This window comes from Cheilinus undulatus, linkage group 14, assembly GCF_018320785.1.
Source record: "Cheilinus undulatus linkage group 14, ASM1832078v1, whole genome shotgun sequence".
Taxonomy (NCBI): Eukaryota; Metazoa; Chordata; class Actinopteri; order Labriformes; family Labridae; genus Cheilinus; species Cheilinus undulatus.
The window spans coordinates 30,348,117-30,368,189 of NC_054878.1; the positions used below are offsets into that span (position 1 = coordinate 30,348,117).

The following is a 20,073-nucleotide window of genomic DNA, read 5'->3' on the forward strand; positions in this document are numbered from 1 at the left end:
TTGGCTGGGTTATCTGTGTACCCTGAGTTAGACACACTTTTTACTGCTGGATTGTAACTGTAACTTCTTTCAAGCAAGGCTAAAGTGGCAAGGTAAATGGATTCTATGGGATACCATCAAGGTTACTGCCCCTTAATAATCTTTGATGTTCTGCCAAATGTGCTAGTATGATTTTGAGGCCCTGCCAACATATGATACGTTTTTCCTGCTTCTACTTTCTGCCTGGTTGTGTTTGCTTTAGATCTGCTTTGATTGTGCATTCCTTACCTCTACAATGCTTTGCAGGTCCTGGACGTAGGTTCTCTCTGTGTCCAGAATCTCCTGCACCACCCGGTCCACATATGTCCTAGGTCCCTGCACTTGCCCCGTCCGCTCTCCACCATCTGTGCTGAGTTCAGGCTCTGAATGTTCTGTTGGAGTCTGTGCACTGCCCTGTCTCCCCTGTCCTTTCCTTGTGTCCATCCCTGTGTCACTCCTGTCATCCTCGTCCTGGCAACCCAGCTGCCGGGCAGGGACCAGTTCCAATCGAATGGCCCCGGAATCCCGGTCTGAGCTCGCCGGGTTACAGTGAGGAGCGGGAACGAGGGTGGAGCGGCTGCCCAGTGAGCAGTGACTGTCCCGGGAGGAAGCAGAGGATGAGGTGGAGCTGTAGCTGACGGGTCTCTCTGTGCTATCTGGAGAAGAGTCCATGCTGAGGGCGGAGCAGTAGCGCGAGGAGGCGTGGAGGAAGGCCGGATTGCGGAGGCAGCGGGCCGGTAAGTCAACGGAGCTCAGGACCGGGCCAGAGTCCGGGACTTCAGGGAGAGGAGGCAAAGCATCTGGTAGGTAGTTATAATCATCTGGGAAAGAAATGAGAATTGGGAGTAAATAAATATTGTTAGGCTTAAGATACGATACAGCTGTTTTGTCTTTTTTTGAGATACATAAAGTAGCTTGATGAGCTGCAATCAATCTACAAAAAAATAAGTGCAATTCAGCAGTTAGCTTGTGGTATTGTTCCTATTTAATGAAATCTTTCAAGCATTCATGTTTATGTTGCCAAGAGAACCTTTCCTAATTTTAAAATCTGGGGTCAAATTGCAAAAGAAATGTGTTAAATCGGTCTTTAGTCCTGACTTCATTGTTGGATCTTCATCCTCCTAAGCAGAGCATCTACACCCATACAGCCTCTTCACTGTTACAGTGGTACTGTTAGTCCAAACATCCCCCATACAATAGGTCTGCCTGTTGCTATGTATATCTGGATACATTTATCACAATGCCTTCGTAAATACAGCTAACAACTCAAACCACAGTCTAGACAATCTGCGGCTCAAAACATGCAAACAGAAGTGTTGATAAAAGCTTACACGATACATATAACACGTTTTTAGAGTTCTAGAGTTTGCCAAAAGGCTCATGAGGGACTCCACGGTGAAGTGAAAAAAGCTCTTAGGTCTGATGAAACCAAAATGGTGACACTAAACACTGCACATCACCATAACACTACATTCCCACTGTGAAGCACAGGGGTGGCAGCATCATGCTGTGGCGAAGCTTCTTGGCAACCGGCCTGGAACACTTGTAAAGATAAAGAGTAAAATGATAGAGGAAAAATATAGAAAGATCCTGGAGGGGAATCTTGACCCAAAGTACACAGCGAAGGCTACACAGAAATAGTTTGAAGACAACAAGGTGAATTTTCTCAGATTGCTGAGTCAAATCCAAAACCGCAATCCAAAAGAGAATTTGTGGCTGGACTTAGAAAGGGCTGTTCATGCAACCTGACAAAGCTTGAGCAGTTTTGCAAAGAAGAATCGTGTCAAGTCGAAATGTGCAAACCTGATTGAGATCTATCAACCCAGACCCAGTGATGTGATTGCAGCCAAAGATTCATCTACTTAATACTGACTTGAGGGGGGTAAATATTTATGCAATCACTTCCTACGATATCTGTCAGAATATCATCATAGGATTCATATTATTTTTCACTGACTCCATTCTATTTTAGATTTTATAATCTTCTGCTGTAATTGCCATTCAAGATCTGCTTGTGTTATTTTCATTTCTTTTATTTTTGTTATTTTTCCTCTGTGTCCACATTATGTTCTTCCCTTCTTGTTTGAATGTACAGAGCTCCTCTTCTGCTCTGAATGTTGATGTTTATTTTTCCCTGAGTTCTTGCTCTTCCTGTGTGTAACCTACTTTTTTTTTTTTTAAGTGAATATAAATAAAGTTATTACTTTTTTGGTTTAATTCACATTACTGTGTAGTAATCTATTTTCACTTTGACACTTTGAGATGTTAAAATATTCAAAGGGGGAGTACTTTTTATTGGCACGGTAAAATGTTCAGCAATTTGAACTCAGCTTTGGTTCAAATTGTACAGCTCTTCAATCTAACGTTAAGTACATGTGCTTACTGGTGCTGTAAGTCCAGACAGAGCCGTTAAATTCAAATTAATTTCACACACTCAGTAGACCCTCTTTCAAAGCAAGGGCTAAAAAGACCCCCTGTGTGTCTTTCCAACACTTTCAATGCTACTTTCAAATTCATACAGTCTCTATCTGTTCAGCATCACCATTTTTGAAATTCCAGTTGACCACAGTCCAACTGGCCACCCCGTGTACACGGACCACATACCCTCACAGGTTGTCCTCATTTCCACCCCAAGACACGTTTCATGTACGAGGACAGAAAGAAAACACACTCTTCATGCAGAAGTTGGAAGTTGTGTGTTAGTGTGTGAGCTTTTTGCTTCACCCTGAAAGAGAGATTGAGTTTAATGACAGGATTAACAGTGTAATGCTGAGAGCTCTCCACTCTGGAGCAATGAATGAAAGCCTTATTTACTTGGATGAGAGATGAGTTTGTGTCAAGTGTGTATGTGCAGCTACAGGAGTCTGCTTGGCGCTAAGCCGGTGCCAAACTGGCTCTGAACCTTGTGTCTGTGGAGAGATCTGTTAAGATATGATTACTGGCTATCCCAAGGCCTCACAGTCAGGCCAGCTCAAGTGAAACCACACATGGAGCGGACGCGAATGAAGCTTTCCAAGTTTCCTTCAATGGTTTCCAAGGTCTTACTTCTTAGAAAGGCCAGAAAAGTAAGCACGAAAAACCACAGCAAACTAGCAAAGGAAGTACATTACTGATCCTCATACCAGCCCAGTAGGAGAGTGACACCAGTCTTTATCATCAAAGCTTGATACTCCATTGACCCCGGCAGCTCCAGTGTTGTGGCAACATTCAGACCCAATGGCCTATAGAACAGAGCAACGCTCACTGCCAGCAGCTCCAGCTCAGCCTAAACCTGTCTCACTTCAAAGCTCTGAAGATCACAGACCGGAGTTCAAAAACATGAAACGTGAACCTGAGAACAAGTACAAAGAATCCCCCGTACATACCCACTCTCTCACCTTTCAAATAGGTACGTTGGAAGTCTCTTTGCTATGGTGACACCTGCTTTCAGAGCATTTGAGCTGCAGGCATGCTCGATAGACTGGTGTGTAATGTAAAGAGCCCAGATTAGAATCAAGCAGTCAATTCTAGCATACCAAGCTAGCAAATTCAACTTTTTTATTCCTGCTTCAGCTAGCAAACATTAGCAAAGCTTATTCTCTCTTCTAACAGTTCTATTATCCACACGACAGCAGACCAAAACAACCTTGTGAAATATGTCATAGCCAAAGTGTTTACATATAACTATTTTTTTAACGACTGCTGTAGTAAACAAAATCAGCACTTATATGTTTCAGCAACCAAAGTAACCTTAAAATGAATTGTTTTGGGGAAAAGGCTAATTTATTCTCTTACCAGGAATGTGTTAAGGAGTCTAAAACCAATGCCAAGCCTTGCCTGTAAAATTCGTGTTAGCGCTGGCTTTATCTAGCTTAGCATGAAGACAGAAGCTGGGTAAATACTGCCTAGTGCTGTGTAGAATTTGAAAACAGCTTTTTAATACCTCTAAATGTCTCCTTATCTGTCGTATCTGTTGAGACTAAACTAACTTTAGGACATGAAGTTATGTTTTACATTTCAACTTTTGTTTGAGCTAGGCTAGCTGTTTTTCTTTGTTTTATTTTCTGACCACCAAATACATCTTAAAGGGATAGTTTTGGAGAAATGCTCATTTATTTTCTCATTAAGAGTAAGAACCACTGTCATGCTTGTTTTTTTACATAGCTATCAATGTGGAGATGCTGTGTTCAGGCTTCTCAGATGTGTCACAGGAGCCATTTGTAAGAGGTGAATGAATGTGAGTTAAGGATGTTGGGAGGTTTACCCACTGGGTCTGTTTATTGAAAGATGGCCTGATTATCAAGCCATTTGTTCTTTCACAAATGTCAGACATGCATTCATGATCAGGATACATGATCCAATGAAAAACACAGGATTTAATTCCAAAATTCTTTACCTAATATAAGATTCTAGGCTACTGCTTCTCTAGACAACAAGCTAGTGATGCACGATAAGTGTTTTTATGAACCGATATCATGACCAATAATTTCCTATTCCTGGTAGCCGATACTTGACAAGAACTGATCATTTTTTTCAATTTTTGATTTTATAAAAGTTTATTTGATGTATTTATGCAGATCTGGGGGTAAGAAGGGGTTAGTATGTAGTGAGCAAAGATCCATCCATCCATCAATTATCTATACTGCTTATCCTGTCCTCATGTTTATATCAAAAAACAAAGAGCTACTCTGGCTTTATCAATGTTACCAAACAAAGTACAACATAAACAACTGACATATGTTTTCCCCTTTTCCTTGAAAAGAATTTTAGTATCTTGACAAGTGGTCAAATAGTCAGATCAAGCATCCGGAAATAAATGCATGTCTGACGTTTGTGACAAAACAGACTGCTTGAAAATCAGCTCATTTTTCAATGAGTTAAGAGCGTGTTAATTGTGGACAGACCTCCTGCTGTCATCAACTTGCACTGTCAGCCCAGAGAACACCTCTTGCATATGGCGCCCACGTGACGCAATCACTCCAGTGAAAGCACGCTGCCCAGGCTGCATCTTTGTATTCATATCTATGGTTCGTATAGCTCAGAACAGGACCAAAGTTGCATTTAGCTTAGCTCAACATGACAAGAGGTGCAACAAAGAAGAGCTAGCAACAGTGAAAAAGATCTATGTAAATGTCTAAAGCTTCCTTAATATGCTTGTAGTATCGTATTACTCAAGACAGAAGGCCAGTTGGATTAAACAAGTTTGAACATTGAGTTATGCACCGTTATGTTTCAAACTTTGGACTTAGCCAGGCTAGCTTTCTCTCTCTGCTTCCTGTTAGCTTCTACGACCACTGCACCACAGATGATTCAGTTTCTCTACTCCTGTAGAGGGGGTAGGCTAAAGAAGCACATCTTCTTGTGTGTACTTAGTATTCTAAATAGTTTATACTTTTCTTGAAGTTATTTTTTAAACACCACCAAACCAAACCAACACCAAAGTCCAAAAGCAGCTTCTTAAATGCTAACTGCTCCCCTTTCTTTGCTAGCAACTCGCTAACTTTGCTCTTTGATGCTTGATGACTGGGAAACACTCAGTTCATTAAAATTTTTTCACAAACAGCAACTGGCAATCAAAAACGGTCGACCAAACACTAAGCACAACAAGCTTAAAGATGATTAGCGAAGAGAATGCAGTGTTTGTTGTGCCTTTTCGTACAGTTCACAGTATCACATATCCACTCGTTTGAAACTGTCAGGTTCTGAGCTGTCAGTTAAAATATCTTTTAGATGATGCTCCTACTTAATTAAACTGTCATGCACGTCTTTCACAGGAATATAAAGCAAATTCCTGGTTATGAATTCCACAGAAATTACCTCTCTTAATTTGAATTCACATACACAACAATGCAGTCAGACTCTAATGTGCTGAATCACAGCTTTCTCAAGTTCAATTCTGCTTAGCCGCTGTGCCAAGAGAAACAAAAAGGAACTGGAGCGTCCAAAAACTGAAGTGGCGTGAAACAGTGTTTTCCTCAGACAAGTTTGGAACTGATTCACTCTTTGTGTGTTTGTGTTTGTGCCGTGTGAATATGAGTCCATTGAAATGTTTGCACTCTAAAGCCTGACCCACTTTTTAATAATTACAGAACAGACGGGAGAAAAATAAGGTGAATGAAAACAACACAATCACTAAAAGTTGGCTTTTTGGTGAGCAACACGTTGTTTTCAAGTTACTGCACCCAATGCATAAAGGATTATTTAAACTTACAGACCATGGCATTAATAGCTAACTGAGCATTTTATTAGCTCTCAGCCAAATCTATTCTATTCTTTCTTATCGAAGAAGATAATGAAGGTTTATCTATGCTGTGAGTGCATCTTTCACACTAAATGCATCAAGCTTATCACTCCAAAGATAACACTAACCAAGCTAATAACCTGATGGTCCGAACACCAGCTAGATATGGTCAAGCAGCAGAGTGCACATGTGCAACACACATAAACATACAAGTAGAGCAAATATAGAAGAGCCATGTGTTTCTGTTTGCAGTGAAACCCAAACATCACAGAGGAGGATTGCTCCATCTTGTATTTGCCCAGGCCCTCAGTCCCACCTTCCAGCTTCATGTTTGGGGCACACCCTGGCCGTTTCCTGGGTGAACTGGCTCTTATATACACACTCTCAGACCACCAGAACCCAACCCCCTCTTCTACACGGAGACAGAGAGCAAAGATAGCCAAGTTTTAGTTACGACCTGTCCACATTAAGTTCAACCTGATCCTGTAAATGATCTCTAATTATGGTGCTTATAGCATGCAGGTTGGGACTGTTTCTCCTCTCTGAGTGTTTGTGTGTCACAGGTCCATGCATGCTAGGATTAGGATAGTGTGTGAGGGCTGTGCTTCCTGCCAAACTAGAGAGTAAGTGAACCAGCGAGCGCCTGAACAACCTGGCTTCAATCTCTGGCTTTCATTTAACTTGAAAAAGACAAAAGAGCCGAGGCCGCTCTGCAGCCAAGTTTAATAACGTAGAACATCAGGCCCGTCTGGAAGGCAAACAGCGAGAAGCAGATTGAAGACTGGGCAGACAGTGTACACAGAGAGAGAACAAAACCCTGGCAAAACACTTTGAGTCACATGCAGAGTTTTTTCAACTTATGACAACACTAAGCTTGTTTTTATTTTAAACATATGAAAATACCTGGATATTTTGGACTATTAAAGTGGGTTAAACTGGTCAAATCATGACTTTCAAGTACAAATGGAGGAAAATTAACTTGATCACCAGCACTTCTGGATTAAACCTTCTGTTTTCTCCTCCCTTTTATTGCATTTCTAGAGCTAATGACAGCTTCATCTAATTTTGGTAGTCTAATTTTTTTTCCATGCAAACACTGAAATTTCTTTTAACTAGGTCCATCTAAGAAGCAGTTTGGGAGCTTTTAATGATGCCTGTTTTACATTGCCAATTTAAGGCAGGACTTTTAGGCCTCTGTTACTCTTCACATCAATGTAAACATCATAAGCCCTTTATTAGACAGCAGTCTCACAACAGCACCATAACAAAGTGTCAGATTTCATTACACTTTTCATCTTGATTCTGCAGTAAAATAATGGTGCCTGATCTGTTCTTTCTTATTGCATCATGGTGTTGCAGAAGTGCAACATGTAATGAAAAACCCAGCAGAGCAGGCATCAGTGACAGCAGAATGACACTGATTAAGTCAGAAGCAGAATGAAGGAGGAGCTGGGGTGGAGGAGGGCAAAAAGTGGCTTGCAAAGGGAGAAGCCTGGCTAGAGCAGCTTAAATAAGGCAGCCTAAGTGCAATTAGCCAACAGCATGCTTAGAAGCTAACCAGCTTGCTGTCAGCTGATGGGGGTTTGTGTGAGATCAGCCTATCTCAACTATACAGCAGTCTTCAACTCAATGGCCTGACTGAACTAATGCTTTGAGACCTTTAACTTCACGTTCTTGAACTCATCTCTAATGAAAGATATGATATGTAGGTTCAAAGGTGTGATGTGGCGAAACTCTTCTGTTGACGAACTGCAATATACAAGCAGCTTTGGACATTCATAAGGAAGGCGAGACATTACAGGGATGTTCATGTCATGCCTTGAACTGGGACGGTAAAACATGATGTCTTATTATTCAGACATTAATCAAATTGTAGAGCAAATTTGCTTGGGCCTACTGGTTCTGGATAGCAACAAAAAGTACACTAATCAGTCGTTGTTCTACACATACTCAATAGTGCTGTTGCCATCTGTGTTGGTTACTGTTGATTATGGCATCACAACCATTCCAGGTGGTTCAATACTGTTGGAATGCTGTGCAGAATCACCCTTGGACATTGGTATTGTGCAGTTCGGGATCCGGTGTAAAAGTAGGAAGGCAAATAACTAATTTTTAACAACATTTTTGGTGATAAGGATGAGGCTATGTCTATTCAGAGCTTTAAAAAAATGCTCATACATTGAAATGCGTGCACACGCACGAAAAACTGCTTCAAGTGAGAGCTGATGATTCTGCCCCTCTATCCAAGTGGTCAGTGTTAATCTAGCTGTCCAGCCAAGTTTAATGACTCCTGCTACACTTAACCCTTCCACTTCAGTCGCACACTTTACGGCCACCTGAAGTGCTCTTTACTCTGAAGTGGTCAGCAAACAGCTGTGAGCACCCTCATCTCTTTACGGCCCTGATGACCCTCCAACAGCCCTGTGAGTGTTTTATAATGGGCATGTGAACATCCTGTGTGGACATCTAAACTAAACTGAAGATTAAGCTTGTTAAATAACCTGTCTTATGCAAAATCAGTATCCAGGACATAAAGAAATTCCTTGTATCTATTCTGACTTGAGTAGCACCCATAATCACTGGGTTTAAAACAAGTGTAATAAACTGAAAATGTAAAGAATGCTGGTCTAAGCAGCACAGCCTACCCGCCAATACAAGGGAGTATCCCTCAGCAGTTAAAAACAATGAAGTCAAGGAGGACTACTTGTGGTGAAAAGAACCTAAATTTGGAAACTACGCACTTGGTTTGACTAGCACTGAAGACTGACATTAGATTTGGCTGACTGCATGGACTTGGTTCAGGATCAGCCTGGTGTAAATGCATGCTCACAGCAGCCAGTATAGTGGCAGATACACTGTGGACATTACCTCCAAAACCACAGAACTGAATACAGTTTTACTTATGTAACAATGATCATGTGTGTTTGGGTTCATGATTCAGAGTCGTAAATGTAAGGCTGCTTTCAGACACTTCTGAATGTAAAAAACAGTATTTATTTTATGCATGGAATACTGTTTATTTGTGGTTTAGCAAGGTTTATTTTTCTATCAATTCATCTGAATTTCTTCACTTTGATGCCATCTGCAACCACCCCATTGGGGCGTACTGTGCTTGTGCCCCACAGTGCCAGTTAAGGTCTTCATTCAGGACACCATGGATTTAGGAGATAAAAATATTAATAAACTCTTTGCAACTTTCTTTAAAGTATCCATGGCATAAAACAAAAATGAAGATGAAGCTTTAAAAACTGCACTACAAGTGAGTTGCACAAGCTTTTATCAGGGCCAAAATTAGTGAGTTTTAACGAAGCAATCACCCACATCAGCATGCATGTTCCCGAGGAAAGACATATTTGCAGTGGGCCATAGACAGGGTCCATATTAAACTGTCTTTACATATGCACTGCTGCAAATGTCTGAAAATCCATGCTGGAGGGAGATCTCCAAAAGATCAACAGTCTATCTGAGTCTATTTTCTTCCATTCTTTGTACACTTTATTTCCACTTTGTTCTCTTGCTCTTGTTTCATTGATGTCATTACATAACATTCCTAACAATCCTAATTCCTCCCATTTTTCTTCTACCTTCCTGCTATTCTTCTCCTCTTATACATTCAGCTTCAGTATATGTTTGTCCGGTCATGAAGTTCTCTGTGTGCATGTGAACTCCACAGGACATTCCTCTGAGCTTGGACCATCCCTCTCCAAGCATATACTTTACTATATAAAAATACACACTAACCCCTGCGCCTGTGTGTATGGCTGCAGACCTCCTGGGCTTCTATTTGCATTTGTTGCACATGTGTTCGTAACACTCCCTATTCAAATGACGCCTGGTCTGGGAGGAAATCACAGTGGGCGTTGATCCTCTGCACTTACAGAGGAGACATCTGAACATTTTTAAATGATTTGAACAAATATTTGTCACCATTTTCACTCAGTTTGATATGCAGATTTTGCATGCATGCTGATCAGACATCACCTGATACTTTTACTTAAAGGGAAATGCTTGATTTGAAGACAAAGATCCAATGCACCCAACCATCTATTATCTACACAACTTTTCCTCACAGGGCTGCAGGGATCTGGAACAGATCTCACCTGCAACTGGCGGCAGGACATACCCTGTACTGGTCACTAACATTCACAGACAAAAAAGCAGTCACACTCACATTTACACCTAAGACAATTTAGAATCACCACTCAACAAGCATGGCTTTGGACTGTGGGAGGAAGCTGAGGAACCCAGAAAACACTCACTACACAGAAAGGCCCCCTGTCCAACAGAAGTCTGAACCAGGAAGCTTTTGCTGTTACGCGACCGCACAAATGTATAGCCCAGAAAAATGTCCAAATTACCAGCAAACCAAAAACCGAGGGATTTCCACCTTAAAGACAGAAAAGTAAGGGAAGTGCATGAAGACTTAGCCACAGAATTGCATGCAGCTCTGCTTACGCTACATTGGATGTCTGTCTTTGGGTCTAAATTCCATGGCACAAGTTTTGTTTTCAGTGGTTTTGGGAGTCTTGCAAACTGTGAATTATGGGCTTGTTTCATGCATGTAAACCATCATTGCAACATACATATAGAAGGTATAAATGGCTTTAGTGAAATCAAAATAGGAAAATGAAGAAAAAAACAGGGAAACTAAGGATCTATAGGTTCAAAGATTACTTTAACATAAGTGTTCATAAGGCAATATATATGAGGCAATAATATAAGATGTAAAAACGTGACGTGTGAGTAGAGAGCTGCACTTCCTCTTTAAGTGCAATCATTTTCAAATGGTTATAAAGATTATAAAGTAATTTCGTTCTCAACTGGTGGGTCGGGACCCAAAAGAGGGTTGCAGAGGTATTTTCTATGGGTGGCAAATGCTTTGTGGACATATTTGGGACACAGACTACTGCAAGGTGGGCCTCTTGCCTTGATTTGCCGACTACAGCTGCAGTTTTTTATCTGTAAACAACCATCTTATAAGAGCGTTAACAGACATAAACCAATATCCCCTCATTATGGCTGAAGTAGTGCAAGTGGTGTTTGATACAGGCTCTACAGATAAGCAGAGAGGGAAAAGTCCAGTGCTTCATGCCTTTTTTGATGCACAGATTGTAGTCCACTGTCTCACGTTAAATTTACAATGAAAGTAGAAGCTGTACGAGTGTGGTTCGAGCAGGACAGCTGCTCCCTCTTTTGGTCTTGGTATGAGGTTGCTCATAAGAGAGATCGTCATTTAAAATAAAACTTTGTCCCAAGCCCTCCATTGATTTAAATCAAGATTAAAAAAAATTGTTGTCCAAAATTTGGACATGATATCATGCTGGAACAGGTGATTTACGCCCCCAATGACCTAACAGCACTGAGACCAGGAATTGGTCCTGTGTGCCAAAGACCATGACTTCCTCACATGTGCCCTTCTACAAATAGAGCTAAACCGGCACCCTAGATCTCCACTTGTTTATCTTGGGACAACAGAGCAGATTTTCCCATGAAAATGTGTTAATTTCTTAAAAACTCAAAACAACCAAAAGTCACATGAAAATATGCGTATTTTGTTCTTTCTTAATCATATGTTCTGTTCTATTTCAGGTCAAATATTCACATATGCAACATTTTTCATTCAATGATTTCTCAATGAGGAGGTGTTGATGCACCAAGAGGATAGACCAGCTGAGGACTACTGCAAAAGAGGATGCTTTGTATCAAAATTGTACTCACAAGAGCACAATACAGCTCAAAACAACATAACAACTTTTGAGTTATAGTTGTATTAAAAGGTAACTTGTAACCAAATGGTTAAAACTTGGGGGGAAAGATGGTAGTTTTCAATCACATAAGAGAGGTACCCAGACAGAACTGGACCACACATACAGTGTAGTTCATGCATCCTTTAATCAAACTTGTTTTTCCGTGTGTGTTCCTGTTTATTCTGCACCAGGCCGACCAGATGGCAAAGGAGTTTAACGCCAGACAGATTATTGCTGACTCTGCAGTCCTACAGCAGACTAGTGCACTGAAAATGAATCTAAAGGGAGACAAAATAAAGTTGGTTTAGGCAAGCAAAGACATGGCAAGAAGAGGACATGAGTGTCTGTATGAGGGTGAGAAATGAGGAGGAGATGACCCGAAGGAATGAAAGTAGGAAGAAGTGCTTCGATGAAAGTCCAAAGGTCAAACACCACCCACTCCCATCGTTTTTTCCTCTTTTCAATTTCCCACTTGCTCCCTCTCATGTTGAATCCCGCCTTTTGTGGTTCCTCATCTCTTCAATAATCACATCTCTCTATCCAAATTCTTCTAGCTTCCATCTATTAAAGCATCAAATTCAAACTCTCGTTTTAATCCTGTTTCGTTACGGCCTCACATCTCACGCCAGGCCTCTGTTTCTGATAGAGACACAGGCTTGATCGCAACTGACGCTGAGGACCTTAAAGTGTCACTCAGGATTTCACACCACGGGCCAATGACCATGGAGGAGCAAGGGCAGAAGAAGAGAGAGAGGGCAGAGGTGGGAGAGAAAGACAGAGGCGAAGGATGAGATTGGAGGCGGGGTTTTAAATGAGCAACTTATCACAGAAACAACAAAGAGCTTAGCAGGCCGGGGACCCACATTATGATGCAGATGTTTGGGAGGATGGAACGAGGGAGAAAAGGGCATTAAGAAAATAAAACATTCAAACAAACCTAACCCTCAAGGCAGCATTTTATATATCAGACCATATGTCATGACCAGTGGAGACAGACGTTTTTAAAGTTGATGAGCAATTTGATGGACTTCTGCAGAGTTTCATTGCCTCGTAAAACACGGCTAGGATAAACACATTAACAGCTGCACAGCTGACAAGCAACAAATGACTTTTTCTCCGAGTTACGCCTTTAAAACCCCCCAACAGCCACGATACACATGCACATGTTTAAGGAAGCGCTAAGTCAGCTTCTGCTATGGTAGGTGGCAATGTGCACCTTTCAGCCAGTTACTGTTGGATCTTCTTCATGTTGACCTTTACGTCACATATCAACTATCTTTTTCTGATCCTTGATGCTGCCTGACGAACTCAGGAGCATGTACAGAAAACCTGGGCTAATTTAGGGCTAATAACAGTGTAAATTGACTGCCGGTTGCATTATCTAGGTGTGTTAAGCATAGTTTATATTTCTGCACAGGCCTGCCCACAGAATTGGATGGGCCCCAGAGAATTGGCCCTCCCTTGCTGTGATTTATTGCTGAAGACAATGCATGTGTGTTGAATCAGTAGCATTGATGCTGGCATTCATCCTGGCCAACAGTTATCTCATTTTGAAGATGAAGTGTGTGAAGCTATTATTGGCTTCTTTTGAAATGATCAATTTGTGGTAGTTTTAAACCCCTTTCCATACTTTTTCTACCACTGTGATTGCCACCTCTACCCATTTGGGCACTTAACACCCTTTATGCCACTGTTTTGGCAACTTTTTTTTTTTTTACCATTTTTGGCACTTCTCACCCATTTCAGCCACTGTTTTGCCACTTTTTAAAATCAATTTTCTGCACTTTACGCCCATTTAAGTCATTGTTTTTCTATTCTTTATCCATTTTTGCCACGGTTTAGCCATCTAACAAAACTTTTTTTTTGCTTGATTTGCCCTTTTCTGCCACTTTTATCCCATTGCTGCCACTTTTTTTTTTTACCACTTTTATCCAATTTGTGCTCCTTTTTTAAATTTTTGCTGCAATTCTTCTTTTTTTTTTTTGCTACTTTGTCAATTTTTGCTATTGTTTGCCCCCCCTTTTTTTGCCAGTTTTAACATGTTTGCATTTTTTTTGCCAATTATTAAATTATATTTCTATTTAAGTTGTCTCAATTTCTTTTACTTAATTTTCTGGCATCCTTATGTTCGTCTACATCACTGCTTTGCTATGAAGTCTTACATTACTTTGCCAATCGTTTAGTCTAGTGTGCCCATACACATTCTTAACATTTCCAATAAAAACAAAATTCTGTTATAAGAAAAGGGGTTTACATTTTGAAAAGGCTACTACAGCAATAAAATTTACTTTTATTGGTCCAATAAGAGTGGTTACTAATCCTAGTACAGATTAAAAATAAAATATGGTCATCACAGCTTAAATTTAAATTGGACCATGATTTCACTGACCTCCATGGGCCCTCAGTTTGGCTGGGCCCCCAGTTTGGCTGGGCCCCAGAAAGCTCTCCCCTTTAAAGCCCCTTGTGGGCAGACTTTCTTCTGCATAAATCTAATTTCACTGTAGTGACCTAGACAGTTGTTAACACAACATAGTTGTGTGCTGGCGTCTACTCTGTAACACTCTGTCAAAGCTGTAGTTAGTCCAACTAAGACAAGTTTCCATACATTCAAAGCATCTACACTGGTTAATTTTCATATGAGGTGAATTAAAGCCTGGAGTCTCCTGTAGTGCAGCTCTGTTTGTCAACAACTCTTTTGACTATGGGTGCCACAATTGTAGAATAAAAAAATGTATATGATTTCAGTGAAAATCAAACAATATCAATATCAAAAACAGAAACCCTAGAAATCCAAAATAGGGCAGTTTCTTGGTTTTAAATCACTAAAATTTCAAGTAAACTTAAGTGTAAATTGCATGAATACATTGGCAATTTGAGCATAAGGGCCTGTGTCCACAGCAGGTGTTTTTAGTGCTGGCAGCACTCATTTTCAGTATAAATCCAGTGTCTTCCAGCGTGATAAAAGGGGAGAAGTCGTGCCTCTTGTTGAAAATTTGAGAATATTAAGCACACACAACTATTAAAAAAAAAAGTCATTGATTCTGCTGAGGAAGCAGAAGTCAACTTTTATAACAGAGGAACAGTCAACGCCGGTTTACTGAAACTGTGGTCAGCATGAAAAACACAGGCTGTGGACACGAGCCCTGAAAGTGTATTAATAGTGTATATATGCAGTTAAGGCAGTTACCATCTCCTCTGATCTCAGTCTGTTAGAAAAATAATCATTAATGCAAAAAGGAGCTTAAAAAACATCAGCATTTGCCAACCTGTGAACTTCATTAGTTCACTGTAGCTCTCTTTTGCTGGCAGCAGCTCCAGGATCAAATATGACCTGAAAGAAATCTGTATTTTTGTGATACTATTACACACACATGGTATAACACATGGTATATAAAAGTATTTAAGTATTGGGAATTTTGACAACTGTACTGCTGACATGTGAGAGGAATGTGTGTTAAGTCTCAAGCTGACAGCAGCGGTGTTTAGCCTCTGTGGGAAAGAAATGTCCGACAGCAAACTTACACCTCCCTATTTTCAGACACACAAACACTCCCTTACTCCCACCCATGGGACACCCATGCAGCCCCTTGCTGCACACACCCTTCGCCCTCCCTCTGAGTGACACACTAGCCTCGTTCCCTGAGAAAAACATCACCACTGCATCAATCCCGTCAATAAAAAAGATTGGAAAAGTATTGATTTATTTTCCTGAGGGACCTGCCCCCCACCCTGCACCCTGCACTCCCCTCCACGGAGCTGTGGATTCTCACACATGAGCACGCTTGGGATGGGGGGCAGATGTCCTCCCTGAGGACTGAGTGAGCTAGCAGGGTGAGAGGAGGAGGAGGAGGTGGACGGAGGGGTCCATTGTCTCCAGCACCTCTAAACCAAAGAGTTTGCTCTAAACAGTAATTATCACCCCCTCCTCCTCTCTTCTACGCTCTGTCCCATTTGTGGCCACCCCCAAACTGCTGCCCCCCCCCCCCCAAGGCTCTAATTTGGGTCACAGGCTGCAGAATGGCATCTCAACACACGGTCAAACCTACAGCCAGGGAGAGGAAGCGGGCACTTGGGCTGGATTTAAGAAATATGAGTAGAAAAATTGAGTAAGAGGTCTTTTTTGTGTTATTTTCTTACATTTTAAACGAGGATGTGTAAACATTTAAAGCTTTTTTAATGACTTTGAAGGCAAATTGACAAAAATATGCAAAATAGCGAACATTTTGCAGCAGCAACACTGCCATTACATCAATAAATTCAAGCAAAGTTTGACTGAAATCCACCTGGAATGTTAAAGAAACAAGAAGTTGTGTACACTATTATCTCAGCATCATTAGGACTTTAACCCCAAATGCCTGCGAGAAAGCAAACACACTCCATTCAGCACTAGGGCTGACAAAACAAACCAGAAGACGCTGTTCATACAACCGTGCTGCTGAGGGCTGACACTGTGAGGACGCTTCACACAGAGCTGTCAGCTGAGGGAAAATGTCACAAAGACAGACCAAGACAAACAACCAAAAACCATCAAAAACTTGTATTTGAGGGTTGCTGTTTGAAGTTTGACCACTTGAAGAAACTTTTTGGTGTTATTCTCATGATTCCAACTCCCATTCATCACAAGTAGACAACTTAATCCAGAAATTTATACAACAGGGGATGGATTTAATCCTGTTTGATGTGGTTTTGGAGGCATGTTTGAATAAAAACTAGCCCCAGTACATCAAAAATCACTTTGCTTCTGCAAGAGTTGATAATTAAACAAGCTTACAAGTATGACTTTTGAAAAAGATTTCTGTCTCCTTACCAGTAGGCATTGTGGCTTTGCTCTTCTTCCACAAAATGTTGAAAAGAAGCTGCCTTTGGTAAATTTTCAGGCACAACTCTAAAGAGAAGCAGGGTTCCCTATGCAGGTCACATCTCCAAAGTATTCCATCTGTATTCTCGGCAAAGCCTGACAAAATTCCTTAAGATTTCCCAAAATCATCCAGTGGTTGTGAGTCCTTTCTGCATGCTCCTTCAAAACACACACACGCTTAGGCTGTGTTTTCCTCCACACACACATATAAACACAAACTCCTGAGCCTGATGTTGTGGACTCTTCCTTTTCACTTCACTCTGCTGAGGATCTCCTCTTCTCCTCCTCTCTCCTGCTCCGACACATCCACAGCCTGCATGTGTGCGTCTAAAAGTGTTCATGTGTGTGTTTTCATATGTGTGTGTGTGTGTGTGTTGGAGTGAATGGCCTCTGCTCCCTCCCTGCTGGGTTTTCCCCTCCCCCTGACTCCTCCTCTCTCTCTCCCGCAGCAAATTACAAGGAGCTGGGCTGGGAGTACCATATACAGAACCTCCTCTGCTTTTTCCTCTTTTATCTTTCTTATACTTTTTCATCTATTCCTCCTCTTCTCCGGTTCCCAAATCAAAGTTTGCTTCTGTGAGTTTGGTAGGGCCAGCGTCACCTTTTGTGTGCGTGTGCGTCTGCTGCACGCTCAGCAGGCCGCTGAACCGCTGCACAGATCACACACACACTTTACAAGGAAGGAGGGTGGGAGATGAGGGGGGGTTCACGGCTGATCAATAGGCCGGGAGCCAGCTCAAACAAAAGCTCCTCATCCACTGCGAAACTCTGCAGCGCTCATTGTGTCCTAGATCAGAGGGAGAGAGAGAGGAGAGGCTGGGCAGAGAGAGCACACAGAATGTCAGAAGTGGGATTGAAGATGTAAATGAGGAGCAGGGAAACAGACACAGACAGTTCTGTCTCACAGCGCACTTCATCAAAGTCTTTGGCCTGTCATCCATTACATGACTCAGAAGGAGAGTCATCATGATCACCATTCCAGTTTCAACAGAAGATTTACTCCATCTGAACATCTGGGAAATAACCTGTTGCAGAAGCATATCTTTCATTAAACAAGACATACCAACGGTCTCAGTTTAAACCACAATTTCCTCAAATTATGCTCAGTTTACTTGTCAAACAGACATACACAGGGTACTGTGTTGTGGCTTCAAACATAAACACTTTAACAAAAGACCTGCATGGCAAAATGAAGTGTGGTGTGTGGCGTTTGGGGCAAATTAAAGGAATTCTGACTTAATTGTAGGAAGATTTGGGGCCCTTTACTTACTCAGTATGTTTGCATTATATAAAAAAGTTGATCTATTTTTAAAATCTGAATAAAACTGGAGCTTTTAAAATCTATGCAAAAATGTCAGTATGACTCCAATTTCTTAAAGCCAGCTAAACACAGAGTCACTCTGATGACCACTCAGCAGTTACAGAGTCACTCTGTTGAACACTCAACAATCACAGAGTTCCTCTGATGACCACTCAACAGTTACAGAGTCACTCTGGTGACCACTCAACAGTCACAGAGTTACTCTAAAGACCACTCAACAGTCACAGAGTCACTCTGATGACCACTCAACAGTCACAGAGTTACTCTGAAGACCACTCAACAGTCACAGAGTTACTCTAAAGACCACTCAACAGTCACAGAGTTACTCTAAAGACCACTCAACAGTCACAGAGTTACTCTAAAGACCACTCAACAGTCACAGAGTCACTCTGATGACCACTCAACAGTCACAGAGTTACTCTAAAGACCACTCAACATTCACAGAGTTACTCTGATGACCACTCAACAGTCACAGAGTTACTCTGATGACCAATACACTGACTTTCCCCCAGAAGAAAGTTTTCAGTATAGCTCAGTTGATAGAGTAGGCCCCTGTATCCAAAGGCTCCATGCCTTACTGCCCAGGTTGCAGGACTGAATCATGATCCTGGGACTTATTGGTCAGGTCTTTTTCCTCATTTTCCCTATCCTGTACTGCTTCAGCCCTTCTATCCAATTTAGATAAAAAGCATATAAAAACCATATTTACATACGGACTAATGGGTTGATAAAGTGCTCACACCTGCACAAAACTTCTGAAAATCTCCACTTTCAGGATTTTAAATCCATCCTGGTCTTTTTGGATTTTTATTTTTTATTTTTTTTTTTTTTGTGGTACATTCCTGTTTTTTTCCTTTCCTTGTGTTCTTTGAAGCACTTTTGGCTGCATGCTCTTATGATCAAAGAAAAACACTTTTTCTTGTAGATTCGGGACCTTGAGACCCTTTAGATACTTCTGGTCACCCTCCATTGCTGTCACAGTCCACAGGTCAGGAAGCACAGCCTTAGGGTGCTGTGTGTGTGATGTCAGACAGCAGTTATAGCTGATGACATGACGGGCCGTGTGTCCCATACAGAGGACACATCAGAGACAATAGAGTCTCAGTCTCTCACACTAAACCCAATGTGTTGACTATTTGTCGTCCGTCTTTAGAGACAGGGACCAGTCCCAGCAGCATGGGGTCCTGCTAACACCACCCCCTCTCCTTACCAGCATGATAATAGAGACCCCCTAGACTATCCTCACACACACAGGCTAGACTCCAAGACGCACGACCCATCTCTCTAATGGTCTGAGGGTCCGTTGACCCACGGTGCCCCTAAACCTCTTCTCCCAATCCAAGCCCCCTGTCACCTCCATCCCTCAGACACACACAAACACACAGACTCACACACATATGGGCCATCCATAATGAGCACCTCCAGCTCGGCAAACACACAGAGAGCGTCTCAGCTCCTCGGCTCAGTCAAGCCTGACCTGTTGATGACGGACGACTACAGCAGCAGTTCGGCTTATCTGATGCCCCCTTTGTGCTCCACAACACTCCCTACAGGATGTCAACACAGGAACTATAATTTTCCTTTCAGTTCGAGATTTGACAGTGCTTACATGACCTGAATTATGCGTTTAAAAATAACAGTACTTTAGGGATGTGTGAATGTCAGAAATTAAAGATTTACATTAACCTTTGGCTTTTGGATTTTATCAAACTAAAGGAAATTCTTTCAGCAGATATTCTCCTGGTTGATGCTCTTTGGTGACTGCTTCACTATTTAGAGATTATTTAGTCTGTAAACTATCTGGGAATAGTAGACATGGCTGCATAATGCCTGAGGCCTTAGCTTACTCCGACCTTGGATTTGGTCGGATGTCTTTAAAACCAAAAAGCAGTGTGCATTTTGTGAAAGT

At 41.6% G+C, this 20,073-nt stretch overlaps 1 protein-coding gene across 5 annotated transcripts in view; it reads right to left on the reverse strand.

The window, feature by feature from the left end:
* LOC121521233 (pleckstrin homology domain-containing family G member 1) overlaps nucleotides 1-20,073 on the reverse strand; it is a 106,142-nt gene that overhangs the window by 38,885 nt on the left and 47,184 nt on the right. For 4 of the 5 annotated variants that reach the window (XM_041805041.1, XM_041805043.1, XM_041805040.1 and 1 more), the window contains exon 2: nucleotides 268-839. In XM_041805041.1, the coding sequence (XP_041660975.1) occupies nucleotides 268-839 (572 nt within the window). Of the gene's footprint in view, nucleotides 1-267; nucleotides 840-16,792; nucleotides 17,104-20,073 lie in introns of those variants that run through there. The other variant, XM_041805042.1, reaches the window with a different exon arrangement.